The sequence below is a fragment of the Lepisma saccharinum genome, chromosome 10, assembly GCF_977018435.1.
Source record: "Lepisma saccharinum chromosome 10, izLepSacc3.1, whole genome shotgun sequence".
Classification (NCBI taxonomy): domain Eukaryota; kingdom Metazoa; phylum Arthropoda; class Insecta; order Zygentoma; family Lepismatidae; genus Lepisma; species Lepisma saccharinum.
In genome coordinates, this window is record NC_139238.1 from 12,156,544 (window position 1) to 12,173,704 (window position 17,161).

At 36.8% G+C, this 17,161-nt stretch overlaps 1 protein-coding gene across 1 annotated transcript; it reads left to right on the plus strand.

Annotated features, from left to right (window-relative positions):
• The first annotated feature begins 10,041 nt into the window (after positions 1-10,041).
• LOC145994205 (uncharacterized) lies at positions 10,042-16,719 on the plus strand. The gene is made up of 4 exons (XM_083130301.1): positions 10,042-10,251; positions 12,535-12,705; positions 14,112-14,273; positions 16,435-16,719. Exons 1-4 carry the CDS (start codon positions 10,072-10,074, stop codon positions 16,612-16,614), a joined length of 693 nt encoding a protein of 230 aa, XP_082986427.1. The 5' UTR covers positions 10,042-10,071; the 3' UTR covers positions 16,615-16,719.
• Positions 16,720-17,161: the final 442 nt, after the last annotated feature.

The following is a 17,161-nucleotide window of genomic DNA, read 5'->3' on the forward strand; positions in this document are numbered from 1 at the left end:
ACGTTTCGCAAAGGTCCTTAAATACTCGAGCACGATTCTACAAGATAAATGCAAGGTCATGGACACAATTAATAGGAAGTTCATGTCGAGCACGCACAATATGAACAAGGTTGTATGATTTTTTGGTTAAGATTAATAGCAGGAAAATCATTGTACAAATCCACGTTAGAGTAGAGATAGATGAAAAGAGTTTTTCGAACCAACATACAAGATTTGTAGCGATAGGGAAGTTTATCATCACCATAAATCATGCCAATTGAGGAAGTATGCCTAGGAGGGGACAACAAGGGCCACCAGATGGCTCAGACGGACTCTCGCCAATCCTGTCTCTAATGATGGGTAGGAAAGAAAAAGAATATAACGAAACTATTGGAAGGCACAGCTTACATGAAAATACCAACGATAATGGTCATAGACTCATTTACCTGTCAATTTGTAAAAATGTGATAATAGTATCCACAATGTTGCCTAGAAAACAAATACTTCAATATACATGGAAATCACCTGACGGATAAACCAACAATCAGTCACTCGGGGGAATACGCCCATATTTTTTTTTTGGCTGTTTATAGCTTCGCGAAATGAAGGAGTGTCTCAATGAAAAGGATGTCAAATGAAAGCTACATGATTTGTTATTGTTTCCTATACGTTTTATTACTGTAAGTCTTGTAGCAAAAGAACCAGAGAGAACCCCGTGTTCAGGGTAAAATGCCCACCCATTAGGGGTAAAATGACCAATACAAGAAACAATTGTTGTAAAACTTGATATGACATATTTAAAGGAAAATAATAGACAGCATTAATTGGAAGATTATTAACGTTTGTTTCGTAAACAGAGAATCATTTGTACAGACAAGCATAGCGTTTGTAGCAACATTTATTTTGAATTTACCATAGCCTCTTTTACTGTTTACATTTGTGTGAAATTGCATTACACTTTGGACACATGGACGTGAATTTGATACACATTTCATGCATCCACATACTATAACGAATACACTGGATCCAGTCACATTGTGGTCCTTTCTTATCATAATAATGCCCATGGACATATTGTACTTAATTTCTGTGGGCATATCACTCCACAACTAAAAGCAGAAAATTGAATCACTGGGTTGGCAACTATGAGCACCATGCGGCAGTTTCACTCTGCAGATATGTTTCCCTGACTCTTGATCTTTACACCAAATATAATCCAGTTTCTTTCTCTCTTGGGAATATTATTGCACACTGTTAATACAGCAACGCCCAAAAAATTATTACCTCAAAAATTGTGTTCTTACCTCATGAAATTAACCCTGGATGGCTTCAGATTCTTCTCACAAGCTCCAAACCTGCTGCCTCGTCTCGCCACGGAGGGTGCTTTCAAACAACAGTCGGAGAGTTGCCATAACATTAACATTGCGCGAGATATGAGGGGGTGGGCATTTAACCCCGATGGACATATTCCCCCGAGTGACTCTAGATCATGTTCTGATAGATCGAAGGAGGGCAGCGAGCATTGTACGATGAAAATCATTTGTGTCCATTAATGGTCCTATTCATGTGAACAGGAGTGTACCTCTACCACAAAACTAACCGAAGGACCTTTTGATTACAGGGTGATTGCATTGTTAACATTTTCGTGAAATGTATGTAGTTCCACGTTAATTATATTAACAATGTATACTGAAAAGGATAATGAATTTACGCAAGCACAACTGTCATAAAACAGGGCAGAAACTTGATCTAGTAACTCTCGATTTCTGGCGTTGTTGCTTTATAACCAAAATGTCCCGGATTCGATTCCCAGTGTCAACTAATTTAAGTGTCCAGTAAATATTGTCCTGATTAATGTGCTTGTGCTGAATTTTCTTTATTCTTTTACTATCTGGAAAAGGATTGCTCGAACATTTTTTGTTTATTGAAGTGTAAGGCTGTTAGTTCCTTTTCTGTGTACTTATTCATCCAATTTGAAAGGAGTAAGTGCCCCTCCCGCTAAATCCAGCAAATCCCCCCTCTAAAACGATACTCTCTGAGGATAAAATCTCCATACTACAGTCAAACGCCGAGGTTGTAAAAGGGCACACAGCAAACATAAGGACACACACAATGCAACAAAATCCTGGTCGTGGATCCAGGCGCCAGAGCCTCGTTGGCCTGCAAGAGGCAGTTTGTCACGTGCCAGTTTCACACGACACAATGAATGTTGCAAGGAGGAATGGTTTCTCGGAAGCGACGATAGATGGCAGCACGCCATATAAAGAAGAGCAGAGCTCATTGTACAAACTAAGCCCTGCGTCAGGTCAACCTTGCAGCAGGTTTTAGCATATGTAGATCCAAACGTGCGCGCAAGAATATAGTTCCACTGAGACGGGTTCTATTCCGACACAACTGCATACTTGCAAGAAAACAGTTATTTAATTTGTAATATACAGACAAAATAATACATTGATTAGCAGGTATGGACTTAATTGGTTGCAATCACTGTGCAGACGAACTTAGAACCGCAGATTCGCCAACTCGAATCTGTAATGCGTTGAAGAGACATTGAGCTGAATGCGTTGCAGAGCGCGTGAAATCGCTGGTACCAGTGTTGCACCTCCCACTATTTTAACCCTATGTTTATTGTAGAGCGGCGAGAATGGCTGAATCTCCTGTTCAGCGCGCGGTTTTACCCGAATGTTATTTTGGGCTTCATCCGAAAGGAAATGTTCTTCAAAGTCAAGCAAGTTGTTTTAAATGCATAATCCTCCTTGCGGCAACAAGATCAAAGTAAAACAGGGCGTGAGGTGATTTGCCGTCAATGTGCACACGAATTGTATCACGGGTGTTGAATGATTTGCGGTTTGAGTTTAGCAAGAGGAAACGATTGTTTGTTGTTTGACGACAAAAGAATCTCCGCGGTATTAAAATATATCGCAGTGAGAAGAAACATGTTTATTATTTGGACGAGACGTCCTTCAACTCGGTGGATGGGGGAAGGGGTAATAAAACATGGAAGGATACCACCATGCAAAACCACCGCCAGGGCTGAAGAAACCGACGATGAGGGGAAGGGGGAGGCTTATTGTTTCACCCACTGGCGGCAATGAAAGCTTTGTTGAAGGCGCATATTTACTGTTCCGCGCAAAGAAAGGGAAGGGTGATTATCAGCAAGAAATGGACAGACCAAGATTTGAATCCTGGTTTAGTGAAGTGATTCATAAATTGAAACCAGAGTAATAGCGACAGACAATGCACCTGATTGTATATATCACCAATAACAAATCATGCTTTTTTGGTGGTACAACTTGAAGTGCGTGTGTCTTACAGTAACGGATGTATTGCGAACGAAGCAACCAAGTTTTTCATAAATCTATTTCTTTCTAAACCAAAAACAATAATTTGTCATTAAATTCAAGAGGAGCCTATCGTTGTTTACTTTTATCTTTGTTTATTTTTATTTTTGCGTGCTCGAAATATACACACATGCTCTCATGTTTAGAAGTTGTTTCGCTCTTATATTAATGACACATTTATTAAATAATATATGCGCAGAAAGTACTTTTAAAATGTTATGTTTCAGGAGACAAAGAGAAGCAAAAATACAATCCACTTGACATGCATGCGGGTTTTGATGTGTTGTGCGGTTGGCAATACTGTAGATTTTCTCAGTGTCTCCGATGTAAGCAGCTCGGCGGTTGAGGAAAGACTGGCACGGAAGATTCTGAGCTCAGTTCTCGCGCGGATTGATACATAAAACCTGCTGCAAGGTTAACCTGACGCTTGGCTTAGGAGCGGAGAAGAGGAATTATATATATTATAGTAAATTGAGAAATATATAAAAGAAGAGTTCAAATACTATAAAAGAAGTAAATAGAATGATGTATATAGTAAATTAAAAGAATTAAGAATATGGCCGCAGATGAAACGTTTACGAAAGTCATTAAGCGAGCAAATGAATTCAGAAATGTATCTCATCTCAATTTCTTTTTGATTCTCTGACGAGGAGAACATCGCCAGCTCTTGCATTTGTCCGTTCCCCGGTGGCGCTGTGTCAAATTAGACACCCCGAAGCACTTTTCGGTTGCGCTTTTTATTAGTCGCACTGGGCCATTGGCAGCGCTCGTTATTAGCGATCCTGGTTATTCCCCTTTGGTCGTCAAATAGGAGGTGGCGCTATTGTCAGTTTAGTCGACCCTACTCTTTCTACAAGTATAGCTTGTATTGTTTGACAAAGAAGCGGGGGGAAAGCGAGCACATAAATAAGATTACGCTTTAATAAAAGAAGAAGAAATTCAAAGAAGAAGAAGCCACTTCCATATTAAAAGAAGAAGCCTTTTAAAAGAAGAAGAAGCCGTTTCCATAAGAAAAGAAGAAGCTTTTTCCATATTAAAAGAAGAAGAAGCCATATTAAAAGAAGAAGAAGCCTTTTCGAGTATACATATACATATATTTTCTCTGTATTTTGTCAAGTTCTCAGAATATAGATCCGCATTTTACTATATCCTCTTGGCTATAAAACGCTTTCTTATTTGGAATTCTCAAACAAAGAACCTATCCCCCTGAGATTAAGATATCTGTAGCCGTGGTAAATAACATGTAAGTACGTACCCACAAGGGGCGTAGCAAGTTACAGGTGTGTAGTACGGGGGAAGAGAGGTTGACATTTGGATGCCTTCGCAGAAGATTACCCCTTACCACTGTGCGAATTATTTTTGCTTTGGGGGGAATGCGCACTGTATGGCGAATTTGTAATTTTATTTCGGGAAGTAGTTTTTTTTTTCGTAAGCAAATTTATGTATGTTGCCAGTCAGTAAACTAAACAACTATTAAATGCCTTGCGGTACCTTTGAAAATTGGTTCTCACCTAGGTCATTAGGTCTTATGATAGCATTTAAACGTAATTTAGAAACATTCGAAGAAAACCCAAACTCATATACAAAAAGCAGGGTTGCTAAAGATCCTGGAAACCATAAATTCTGATGACTTCTATTGGGTTGCAGGACCGGAACCTTTTTTCTAGCACAATTAAAATTTGGTCCAAGTTGCGTATTGTTTCATTAAAAAAGGTTCCTGGACCGAATTTAATTTGAGCCTGAAGAAAGGTTCCTGGACCGTATTTAAATTGATCTAGTAAAAAGGTTCCTGGACCGAATTGAAATACTTTACAAATAAAGAGGTTCTTTACGGTCCAGAATCCCATTTACGCTTGCTGATTTTCTCCCCTGGACCGGAATTGAATTCATTTAAAATTCCTGCGTCTTTAACAACCCTGACAAAAGGAGCAATCGAACTAGAAACAACGAAAACATAAACCAAATTTATATTCCCAAATTCGAACTTACTGTTCATCTAATCTAAATACGAGTTTCTTGTGAACATTTTAATACATGTAAAATATCAGCACTATGCCTTGAAAACGCAAGTGGAAAACAGCCTGATGTTGTCTCGGCTTGGCAAGGCTAGTCAGTTTCAGAATAGTGTCCTCCTTTGCATACTTTTTAACGGAAATTTTTGATGGCTGAGCCATTAATGGACACAAATGATTTTGTTTGTTTTTTACATAGTTAAGAAATGGTATACTTTGCTTTCAATCCCATTTTATTTGAGGGTAGACAAAAACATCCTTGGCAGGGATAAAAATAATTCTCCTTTGCCAGGGATAAAATTTTCTGTTGGGGGGAGGAAATCCTTGACATCATTCCTCGTTAAGGCGCATATTGCCCCTTACAATCTGTGTATTCAGGTCCTCCATTATTGTCTCTGCATCGCTGGATGGTACATTGTCTATTGTATTTTCTAGTTTATCATCGAAGTAATCTTTTATTAGTTGTTCTTTTTCTTCTGTAGGTGCACAGACATTTATAATGGTTACATTAAAGAATTTAGTTCTCATTCTTATTTTACATATTCTCTCATCTATAGGTTTTTTTTAAAAAAAAATGTTCTTCATTCTTCTCTCTGCTATGAAGGCCACCACTACTTCTTTATTTCCTTTCTTTTTGTCACTACTGTATGTAACATGAGTCTTCGTTCCCCATATATCATTATCTGTCCACCTTGTTTCCTGGATGTTATATTTAATCAGTTGGTTCGTGACGATTTTCAGGTCCCCTGGTTTGAGAAGTGATCTGATGTTCCATGTACCCATCTCAATGTTCATATACGGCCGGTATAGCCTAGGGGATCATCAGAGCACGCAAGCCCCACCACCAACTACAAGGTCCTGCAACCAATAGGTGGGCTGTAGCATCATGTACATTTCGATATTTTTTTAGTTTTGTTCCAGTTAGTTGTTTGGAGTTCTTGATGCATCTTATAGAAATCGGCTTCTTAAAATTATATCTTTTGTCGGTTCTGATTTTATTCTGCGCGGCTGTGGGTGCAACACGTACACCTATAAAGATGGGTGATGCTTATCTTCGAGAACTAGCAGCATTTAGCTTTTTTCGACGATCACTTGCCTCATATTAGTTATGACTAAGTCTAATGTTCTGCCTAGTGTGTTTGTTACGTTGTTATTGCTGCTTAAGGAATGGAGTACAATAACATTTTGGAGCTCTAAAAACGGTTTCCGGAATTTAGTGTTTCCCCGATGGCGCAGTGGTAGCGTCGTCGCCTTGTAATGAAGCGGTCCCGGGTTCGATACCCGGTGGAGGTACATAGTGGTTCGGATTCCACTTTAATCTGTAGGTTGCAACTAAGCTGTAAAAAAGGCCCATTTACTCATATTCAACACGCTCAACCTCAACTGCATAAAGCAGGATCTACCATACAGAGGCACAGTGAAAGCAAGCTGTTATCAGAGTCCATTATTCTAGGAAATTAGTTACGAATTCAAAACCAGAAACTTAGATCTTTTCCTTTTTATTTTAACAGTGCAAAGTACTTTTATAGAATTGTAACAGTCAAAAGGTAAATAAATTCCCTTTCTTTATATATCCATAATCACACAACTGTATGATATGCAACTGAAATTTATATTCTACAACTTAAATTGACAAGTAATTAGGGGTCAATGCGTGTATAGTGAATGCGGCCATACGACCGAGAATTCTAAGAATAGGTTCCTCAATACCCAAACTAATATTAATTCAATTAGAAGTTAGAATAACAAAAACCTAATATAGGGTAAAGAAATGAACAAATAAACTATAGAATTTTCAAGGAACCACACTACGTAAATTCCCCATCATATCGCCACACTTACCATACACGTTTACAATCAGAGCTACACCGCTCTTTCCCCCGTGACCGTTGCCTCAAGACAAACCGTGCTCGTTTCCTCCTGGCGGCTCTGAGCATAACAGCCAATCAAATCCAGGCATGACATCAGTTGCAATGTTACCAGCACATTCAATGCATTTGTGGGCAGAGGGTTATAACATCCCCTCCCCCTAGTGTATAACAAACCTTAACCTTTGAACACAAACATCTTCAACAGCTTACAAATCAATTACATTTACCAAATTACATTCATCATATTTTCATAGAAGTTGCTCTGGTTATCCAGAATTTCAGGAATCATATCTACGAATTTCATTTTAAGTTGAAGGGTTGTCGACACAGGTTCCGCAGTAAAATCCTGTAAAATAAAGTCTGAACCAGAAACTGGAAATTCTATGACATACAAATTATTTTAGGTGCACCCTGTATATACTCTTTTACAATGATTTTCCATATGTTGAATTTTTACATACACTCTTACAATTATCAAACACGTAACATTATCTTTAGTATTACAAAACATTAAAAAAAAAACAATACAAAGAAAGGGATTAGTCTAATAAACAATGAATGGTCGAGAGGCATAGTGACCTAGTTTCAATTCATGTTATCAACACACCTGGGCAAATATCTCTTCAACGAAGTTACATGGCAACGTTTGTGCTTAGAAGGGTTGTTGACCTCCACTGCCAGCACACTGGTTATAAGGTCCAGTCCCGATTAGCCTTACTGTGCATAAAGTGGACTTAAAACACCAAACCAACCAATCAATCAATCCGGAATTTAGTAAATTGCAGTTAGTGCCCGTGATTTATCGTATGTTAAAATCGCCAATTAAAATTAGAGGACACCCATTTGAACATTGTATAGTTATGTATGTTCTTCTCTATTCGGAACATATTACTACATCAGAATTACTGGATAGAATACTGAGATAAATCTGTTTCGTTTTTGTTCTCAACCCACGTACGTTCTGATACGTAATATTTAGTTGTTTTTTTTAGGCTGTTCCTCTATCTGGGAATTTTACTATAATATACACTATTCAAATAGTACTCACTATCTATTTGAAAAGATAAAATCTTCTGTAAAAAAATTGTCCATTTCATTTTCCTTCTAAGGTAGACATATTCAACTGTGTTAACCATTCAGAATAATGCTTTTCACAGTAATTCTTCTTAATTTCGTGCATAATAACCTGATAAAAAGTTTTTGAACAAATTCAACTTTTTGAAGGTAATTCTTCCTGTCAGGAACTATAATTCATTAGGATATTCAAGAATAGGACGAACTATTGTTTTATTCAGGTATATTAAAGTGTACATAATAATAATAATAATAATAATAATAATCAGTGCTTCTCTTTTTGGCGGTAGGCAATGGAACTCCGTAACGGCATCTTTTATGGACGAGAATAAAACTAAAAAAACATTTGATTTTAACGAAAAATAATTGTGTGTGTGTCAACACAGATGCACGATTATATATGAGCATACCACAATATTTAGTTATGATGAACACAATAATAATAATAATAATAACAAGCCGACTTGAAAAGTATCGAAACCACTACTACTAACATATACCATTATTATTTTGATATGTTGTTTTATTTTGTAATTTTATTTACACATGTACTATGTAACGTTTGGCAACATGTAACGATAGGCAACTCCCCAGGTGTGTTTTGGATTTTCTTTCGGGTGCTATATTCACGTGCGCAAAGTATTCAGGCTGGTTTGTATCAGGCTAACTTAATAGTAGTTATTGTCATTGTTATTATTAGTAGTAGTAGTACTTGTGTCTATTCATTTCTGGTTGGCGTTCCGGCTATTGATGGAAGCCACTTTAAGTATTGGTTTAACCAGCGCTTTAAGTGAAAAAATGTTGACTGTGGGATGTTTAATCGAACCTTGGAGTTAGCTTGGGTACGCTCCCACGATTTAACATGACAATTAGACAGCTGGGGGATGCTTTCCGAAAATTTTGTTAGCTGGGAGGATACCATCCCCCCGGATCCCCCCTGACTTTGAGCACTGGTTTAGGCTCAATTCTAAACACAATTGTGGTAATAGCTATAAGGGAAATTTTAAACATTGCGCTATGCCACAACTTGTAACTCTTGATTACAGTTGTACAGCTTATCTTCTAAGAAGCTTCATTTTCTATGCGAGAAAACTCTTACTAACAACGAAATGCAGGAAAGGTTTCGTTAATAAGAATAGCATTGACCTTCAGAGATATGTCCAAAGAGTGGGAGAGATCAGCACCACCCTCCGTCAGCCGTTACTCCCGGGTTGACCGCAGCCCAGATATCCATTGACAACCTGAGTGGAAAAAATTCCCACCTAAGCTCAACCAACCCGGGGATCGAACCCGGGTCTCCCGCATGCCGGTAAAGAATACATCCATTTTTTCAAAGCAAGGACTCGTGAATTCTCTTTACCATTACGTCACCCGACTTTGATACAATTCTACTTGACTCAACCTTGATTTTGACCTCTATTCCAATCAATTGTGCGGGTACCCATGAATAACTAAGCTTGCGTAATCGTATCAATACTATGCCGAGTTCGCACACTATTCCTTTGTTTGGCTTTGACCTCACTGGATTTTACGTAAATCAAACTTCCTTCCACCATAGCCCCAAGGCCTGTGAACTAGATATGTCTCCATAAGTTATGCAACGAATTATTAATCGCGAAAACACCTATTTATGCCCACTTCCCCCATCTTCGCAATGTTCCTGCCTTTTATGCCACAGCTGACGTACGCACTGAGGCAATCCTATACACAGTATCATAACAGATCGCAGATAGAGAATACAACGGATATTCGCTGAATTGTCGGTGGGAATGGCATTACGCAAGCACCATATGAATGGATAGAGACTGGCATCCTGTGGGAAGAACAAGAGACGTAGCCAAAATAATTGTCATACTCGTCTGGAGGTGTTTTCAGCGGGTTTCAATGATGATTGGTCTGCATCTTCAGCTTTTTTTCGTTTTCTTGCTGTTTCATCAACTGGCTGTTCCTGGTGAGAGCGCCAAATGGGCAAAGGTAAGAAACAGAGGCGTAGAGCTGTGTTTTGTGAACAAGAAATTGGCGGATCACCCTGAAGAGGGTTTCAAGGTCATGCTCTTGATGTCTAAATAACCCAGTGGTTCAATATCCTAAGAATTCTGTCACCCAGTTTTGTGTATTCTCATTATTGTTTAATTTTAATAGGTTATAATTCAATCTGTGAGGCACGCCTCCTTACGGAGGCGCCAAAATTTGGAATTTTTTTTCTGAAAATTCAAAAACGTGTTCACAAAAATATATCAATCTTTTATCATTCGTCGCCAGGAAAGCTTACATCAATTTCTTTAATCTGTATCATTTCAACTCACGTTGCTTGTCCATCGGCTATGTCATCTCCGTGTTTTTGAACTTAGACAGGAACTGCACTCCCATCTTCTAGAATAAAACCACGCCAATGTTGAAAACTTCATTGATAGTGTCTTAGTACAGAAATTGGCATACCTTTCTGATATTTTCCAAACACTGAATGTTCTGAATGTACCTGTACTACAAGGTACAAGGAAATCCTGCACCTTTCAGACAAGTTGGCAGCCTTTAAAAGGAAGTTGTTGCTTTGTGAGAGAAAGATTAAAGATGAGATCATTGGTGATTGCTTTCGTACATTGAGCGCATTGTTAGAACAAACAGTTCTATAATTAAATGAAGAAATCCAATCATTGCTGTATGCCTGTTTTTAACGTGTATAATCCGGCTTTTTTTTATCCTTTTTATCTCATGATCATCGTATGGCTGAATGAAATCACACCAGCCCATAAACATTAAAAAACTGTACACCACCTGTATTAATCATACACATTGTATCTTAATTACTTTTACATGTACCAACAGTAAATCAACACATGAAGAGAATTTGCGTTGATCTTTCATGATGTCATCACATGTATTTATCTATTATTACGTATTATTATTGAGGGGAGCCGCGAGCAGATTTTGGCAGCGGATGGGAGGCTAAAAGTTTGAAAACCCTTGGGTTATATGTCAATGTTGAGAGAAAATAGAAAGAAACAAAAAAAATAAACTAATCAATATGCTCATTTTTACCAGGCTTGTTCTGGTATCCAGAACAGACCGATTTACAATCATTGGGATATCATACTCGATACTACTAAAAAGGAATCATTAATGGTATTAGTTATGTTGTTTTTACAATTGTTATAATTATATTGTATTCATACATACTTAAAGAGAAACGTTTCAATGATGATACGTGTAATAATATTAGATTCGTTCAGATTATATTAGATTATCTAAAGAGAGATAGTTCAGAACACTAATCGAATACAATACTAAATAAAAAGATTTGAATTAGATTATATCCCACTAGGATAACAGTACTTAATTATGTATTTCCTTGCTTATTTAATTGTATAATTCAAGTATTAAGAGTAGTGAGAAGCTGTGTGCGTGTGTCACGGGCAGGACACAATACAAAACAAAAGAAAATCAAAGTTAAGCAAACAATATGTAAAATACCTTCTACTATTAACTAAATTATGTTGTAGTACTTTAATTTCTATCCAAGTAACAATTTTAGATAGAATAAAGTTATAGCATTGGATTTCATTTTCAAAATAGAAATTCAGAGGTACTTTGTGATGGAATGCCCAATTTCAATTTATGACTTTTTACACAGCTGTAAAATTAAACACCCACCTTTAAAATGATCTAAGCTATGCTCAAGCAGGGGGACATCTGAACACACATTTATTTTCACTTGATACGTTATTCTCTGTGACTCTTTTTAAGCATTTGAGGCACTTATTGGCAATAATAATATAAATCGGTACTTTTAGGCACAATTAATTTTACACATAGGGATTGTCTAACAAAAAAGCGAAATTCTGTGTTGAAAGCCCACGAATCTGTTTATGGAACAAAATAGGCTTTTAAGGCAAAATCCAGGCTGAAATTATGGTGTATTTTAGTCTATTTTTGGAAATCTGAAGTACATATGTTTTTGGTTTTGTAAGTTCACAATCGAACTTATGCTCTTCTATTTTGTCGGTGCACACGAATACAGTTTCTACTGGAAGATATCTGTGACATCGATCGACGACTGTCATATCCAGAATCTGCCTTATCTCAATTAATAGAAATTGCATGATTATGATGATGCAACCAGAACACACACACAGTTTTGTGACAATTCCTAATTTATTTTGTGTATTGAATTTTTGTTATACATGCCGCCCAGTGTGGGGCAAAGAATTTAAATAATGTAATTGTTTTTATAGTATTGCTCTTCCGCCCTACTTTCAGTGCGGCAAGGATCGTCAGAGTTTCCTCCTGAAAGTCCACTACGCAAGGGACTGCGACTGCCCGAATCGAAAATGGTCCATTGAAAACGGAAACTTCACACTGAACTTCAAGGGCTGCAAATTGGTACCAAAGGGTTTCCCTAGGATCAGCGAAGACTTGGGAAAGTTTGATGTAAGTCTGTCATTACCTGAATAGTAGTTACTGTTAATTTATTTCACATTACCGTTTAATCACAATGTGTCACACTGTATCTAAAACAGTTTTTGGTCTTCCTTGAATACAAAATTTTAAAAATTTATAATCAATAACATTACTATGTGTAGTTTCAAGGATACTTTTCTGAGGAGCCATTTCTTGTCAAAATTTCAAGTTGGATCAAAATATTATTATTATTATTATTATTTTCGATATTTGTGTATTACTAACATAATTTGTATAATATCAAATTAAACACTTGGGTTTGAACATTTCTATAACTCCATAACAGATACATAAAGTCAACAATACGTTTCCATGACAACAATACACATACGTATAATTTGAATTTCTGCCTGTTTTAGTGCATACTTAACTTTCCCAATAATATATAACAACATTCCTCTTGGCTGCAAAAAATTAATAATAATAACAACGATCATAACAAATCTAATCAGGAGTGCAAGGTGGTTTATGTAACCTTGTACACCTTGTTGGAAATGTTGCTGCAGTGGACTGCCAATCCTTGGAACATACTGGCTCCTCCGGGCTCTGCATACCTCCTGATCTATCCTGCTCCATTTCTTTATTGTTCATACTACGTTGAGCTACAGAAGGTAATTCCGTATGTCCCATGTCAGTAACTCGATGATGCTCATCTCCAAACCGTTCTGCACAAGATTTCGAGCGTTCATGTAGCTATACATTACAGGATGTCTACCAGTCAAGAAATAGTCAAGAATTGTGCTTGTGGTCAAGAATTTTTGCTATATTTTACAGTTCCTTCTGTACTGGGATTTGATAAAATTGAATATTCGGAAATCTATAATTGTATTGAATTGTGGTTTAGATTTTAACATTCTTGTATGCATGAAGTTTTGTAAAAATATTAAAGTACTGTGACAATTCTCCTTCCAGGATAAAGTCTGAAGCATTAATTTATACATGTATTAATAATTGTAAATAAATTATATTATAATATATTATATATTATATTATAATTAAAACAAGTCTAAATTAAATCTCTTTGTTAAAGTACAGCTTCAGTTCTCATCTTAACCGGCCACATGGTTGGGGTTTATCATTGAATAAATAACCTATTTTCGTAATTTCCAACTATTCTTAATTAAGGGGCGATTAATTAAATGTTAAGGAAAAGGGGAAAGGGTCAAGAAAAATATAAGGTCAAGAAATTCATTAAAAAGTTCAAGAATTTTGGATTTATTATTTTGGTAGACACCCTACATTATCATCTAGGCTCTAGATATTGTCAATTTCATGTGTGTTATTGTGTATCCTGCAGGTACATGGCCAAATATTCAGTTACAGCTGTCAGTAAGTGAATGAACACACGTTTTAATCTAATATGTATTCTTACACAGGTCCTGTACACAATAGAGGGAAAATCGCCTCAGTCAAAGAGGATAGTCAACGCCTGCGAACAACTGAAAAACAGAGAGGGTTCGGGAAGGAATGGGAAGATGGAACTCTTTGCTCTCACAACAGTTGGCGCCTTCCCCATAGCAAAGTGTCCGGTAAAGAAGGTATGCAAAAGAACTAGATCTAGCTTACCTATAATCTTATGCCAGAATCACACGAGGCTAGGTTCCTGCTTGATTTTCCATGATCTAGTTCTGTGATACTTGCTCATCTGCAAGTTTTTACCTCACACAACACTCGTTACTGCACTTGTTGGTAGACTTCTGTTCCCACAAGGCATTGCGCAGACAAGTCACTTGAGGAAGAATGTTGTAAAGCAGTGCTAGACTAGAAAAAATAATATGGTAGTGAAGGTGTACTCAACTTAATTTTCTTTGGTACTGTAGGATTCATTCATTCATTTAAAACATATTGTTGAACTAAATATGTCAACCATTAAATACAATGGTAATAATAAGGATTTTCATTACCGACTATTACATCTGTCGTGTGCACCTTGAATCAGCATGGCGGCCACAAACAATTTTTAGTCTTTAGTTTTTGAATAAATAATCCGATTAGGTAGTAAATAGAAACAAATCAATAGGTGATTTTATTTAGCTTAGCGAAATGGAAATATTTATGTGCATGCCAATCAAGATAATTTTTAGTTAATTTTTTGTGAATATATTTTGCAATAACGTAAATGTATTTCACATACTTTTTTGACTTTCTGCTACATTTTCCTTTGTAAGAATATTTTCATTGGGGCTTGGAAGTTTATGACATACAAAAGATCTTGAAAAATAACCTGTAGAATGACCTCAAAATTGTTTAAAAAATGACCTAAAAGTAACTTTCGCTCTTAAAATGGAAGCTTGATTTTTTCATAAATTACCACAGAGTACTTGAATAATTAGACAAAACCTGTTGTTTGGTGTTTAAATTAAGCAAATAATTGCTAGTGTAGTGCAGTTTTCTACATTTTTACTTTAAGAAGATTTTTCTGTGTAAGTCATTCACCTAATTTCTAAAAAGACCATGTCAGGATATTTAAATAGGCTTCATAAATTATGTTAGCATTTAAAATTCACGAAACAACAGGAAACAAGCAAAATAAACCTCAAAGATGAAGAAAAATGCAGTAAAGACGGCAAAAAACACTGAATAATGACTCAACAGCCAAAAAGGCCGAAAAATGCAAAAAATGAAACATAAATACAATGTTCTCTGGTTCCAACCTATGGAAAACGGCTTGATATTAGATTTAGCGTGGTTTCCAAGGCTCAGAAAAAATATTTTTAATCAACTTCCGAGTCCTAATTATCATGTTCGTTACACAGGGTGGCTACTCACCGGGAATTCCTTGAATTCCGTTAATTATGCATGAATTTTTGCCTCCGGGAATTATACGTGCATTCTGTGTGAATTTTTCCCCGTAGGCGTGAAAGCTACAACTTTAATTAATCCAAATTCCATTCAATTTGTACATATTTATAAATGCCCTGAGCCAAGTTTTTCACAGTTTAGTTACTGATTTGTATCCGTTTACTTTGTTAGTGCCCCGTGAAGAACAATCTATTACACAGACTGAAAATTATTGAAAGATTAGATACCTTGAAGGAGTTTGAAATTCTTGTATAATTAACCATGTCACAGATTAGTATGTCCCGTAACATTTGTGACTTGTGTTTGTAGATGTACAGAGCATTCCGTGACATTCGCTACGAGACCCGGCGGCAAGCGGCCCGGCGCTGACCGCCGGGCCGCTTTCCGCCGAGTCTCGTAGCGAATGTCACGGAATGCTCTGTATTTCGAGCCTGAATTTGGGAAATGGCAAATGTAAAATCCGCACCCTAAATTGAATAATTTAATTTTTTAATTGAATTGAATGTGCATTTTTGGATAGGATTGGATTCACACAGATTCTTTATAGTGTTAATATATTTGTGTGTGTTTGGGGGGGGGGGAGGTTGAGTGGCGGGAATACAGGTTGAAATAGAGAAAACATCTGCCTATACCCTTGAATTTTTGGAATGTTCGCCTTGAAAAGCCACTGAGAATGGCCACACTGTTGCAGCAAAACTATTTTGCAAATCTATCACCCTGCCTATCGCTGAAAAAATGTAATCACTTTCAATATTTTTTGTGATCGCTTAAGAGTTAAGTATTATACTTTTCAATAGAACGTTAGTGTTTGTTTTCAAGAGGTAAATGCATGGATTGTCTTCACTTTGGACTAATTGCTCATGTAATTAACAAAATAACTTATAACTTTGGTTACAGGGCTTGCTAAGAAGATCTCCAAAGAATTTCAACATGGATTTTGAATCTCAGAAAACCGCTCTAGCTATGGCAGTTGGCAACCACAGCGTCACTGCCAAGATTTTTGACGACAAGGGCGTCCTGATTGGTTGCTCGGAGGCTAAAGGTGAAATTAAAAGATCAGGTTCATCATCTGGCTAGCAGAAAGAAGAAATCAGTAACGTAGCACATAGTGTTCTACTGCACTGCATACAAATTTTAAACCTGGTTTATATATGGTGGTTGAAAGCAAATAAACAACTTATTAGAACATTTTGTACTTAATTTTGAATTAAATATTTACCTCTATATTTCAATTGCAAAGTTACTGCATTTGCCGACCTATAAGACGAACTTTCGCCCGTTAAAAATAGGTTCGAAAATAAAATAACTGTTATGTAATCACAAAATACAGTTTTTTCCATATAATATTGGTACAAAATCAATGGAAAATTCAAAATTTGCTTAACTTCCAGGTTAATTAGACTCTCGGATTCGATACCCGGTGGAGGCACATAGTGATTCGGATCCTACTTTAAACTGTAGGTCCAGTCCCGATTAGCCTTACTGTGCATAAAGTGGACTTAAAAACCAAATCAATCAATCAAATCAATAGTTAGACTCGGCGTACCACGAAATGACAGGAAATTTTGGTTTGTATCGGTCAATAGAACCCAACTGATACTGTACGATTCCGACACGACTGGTA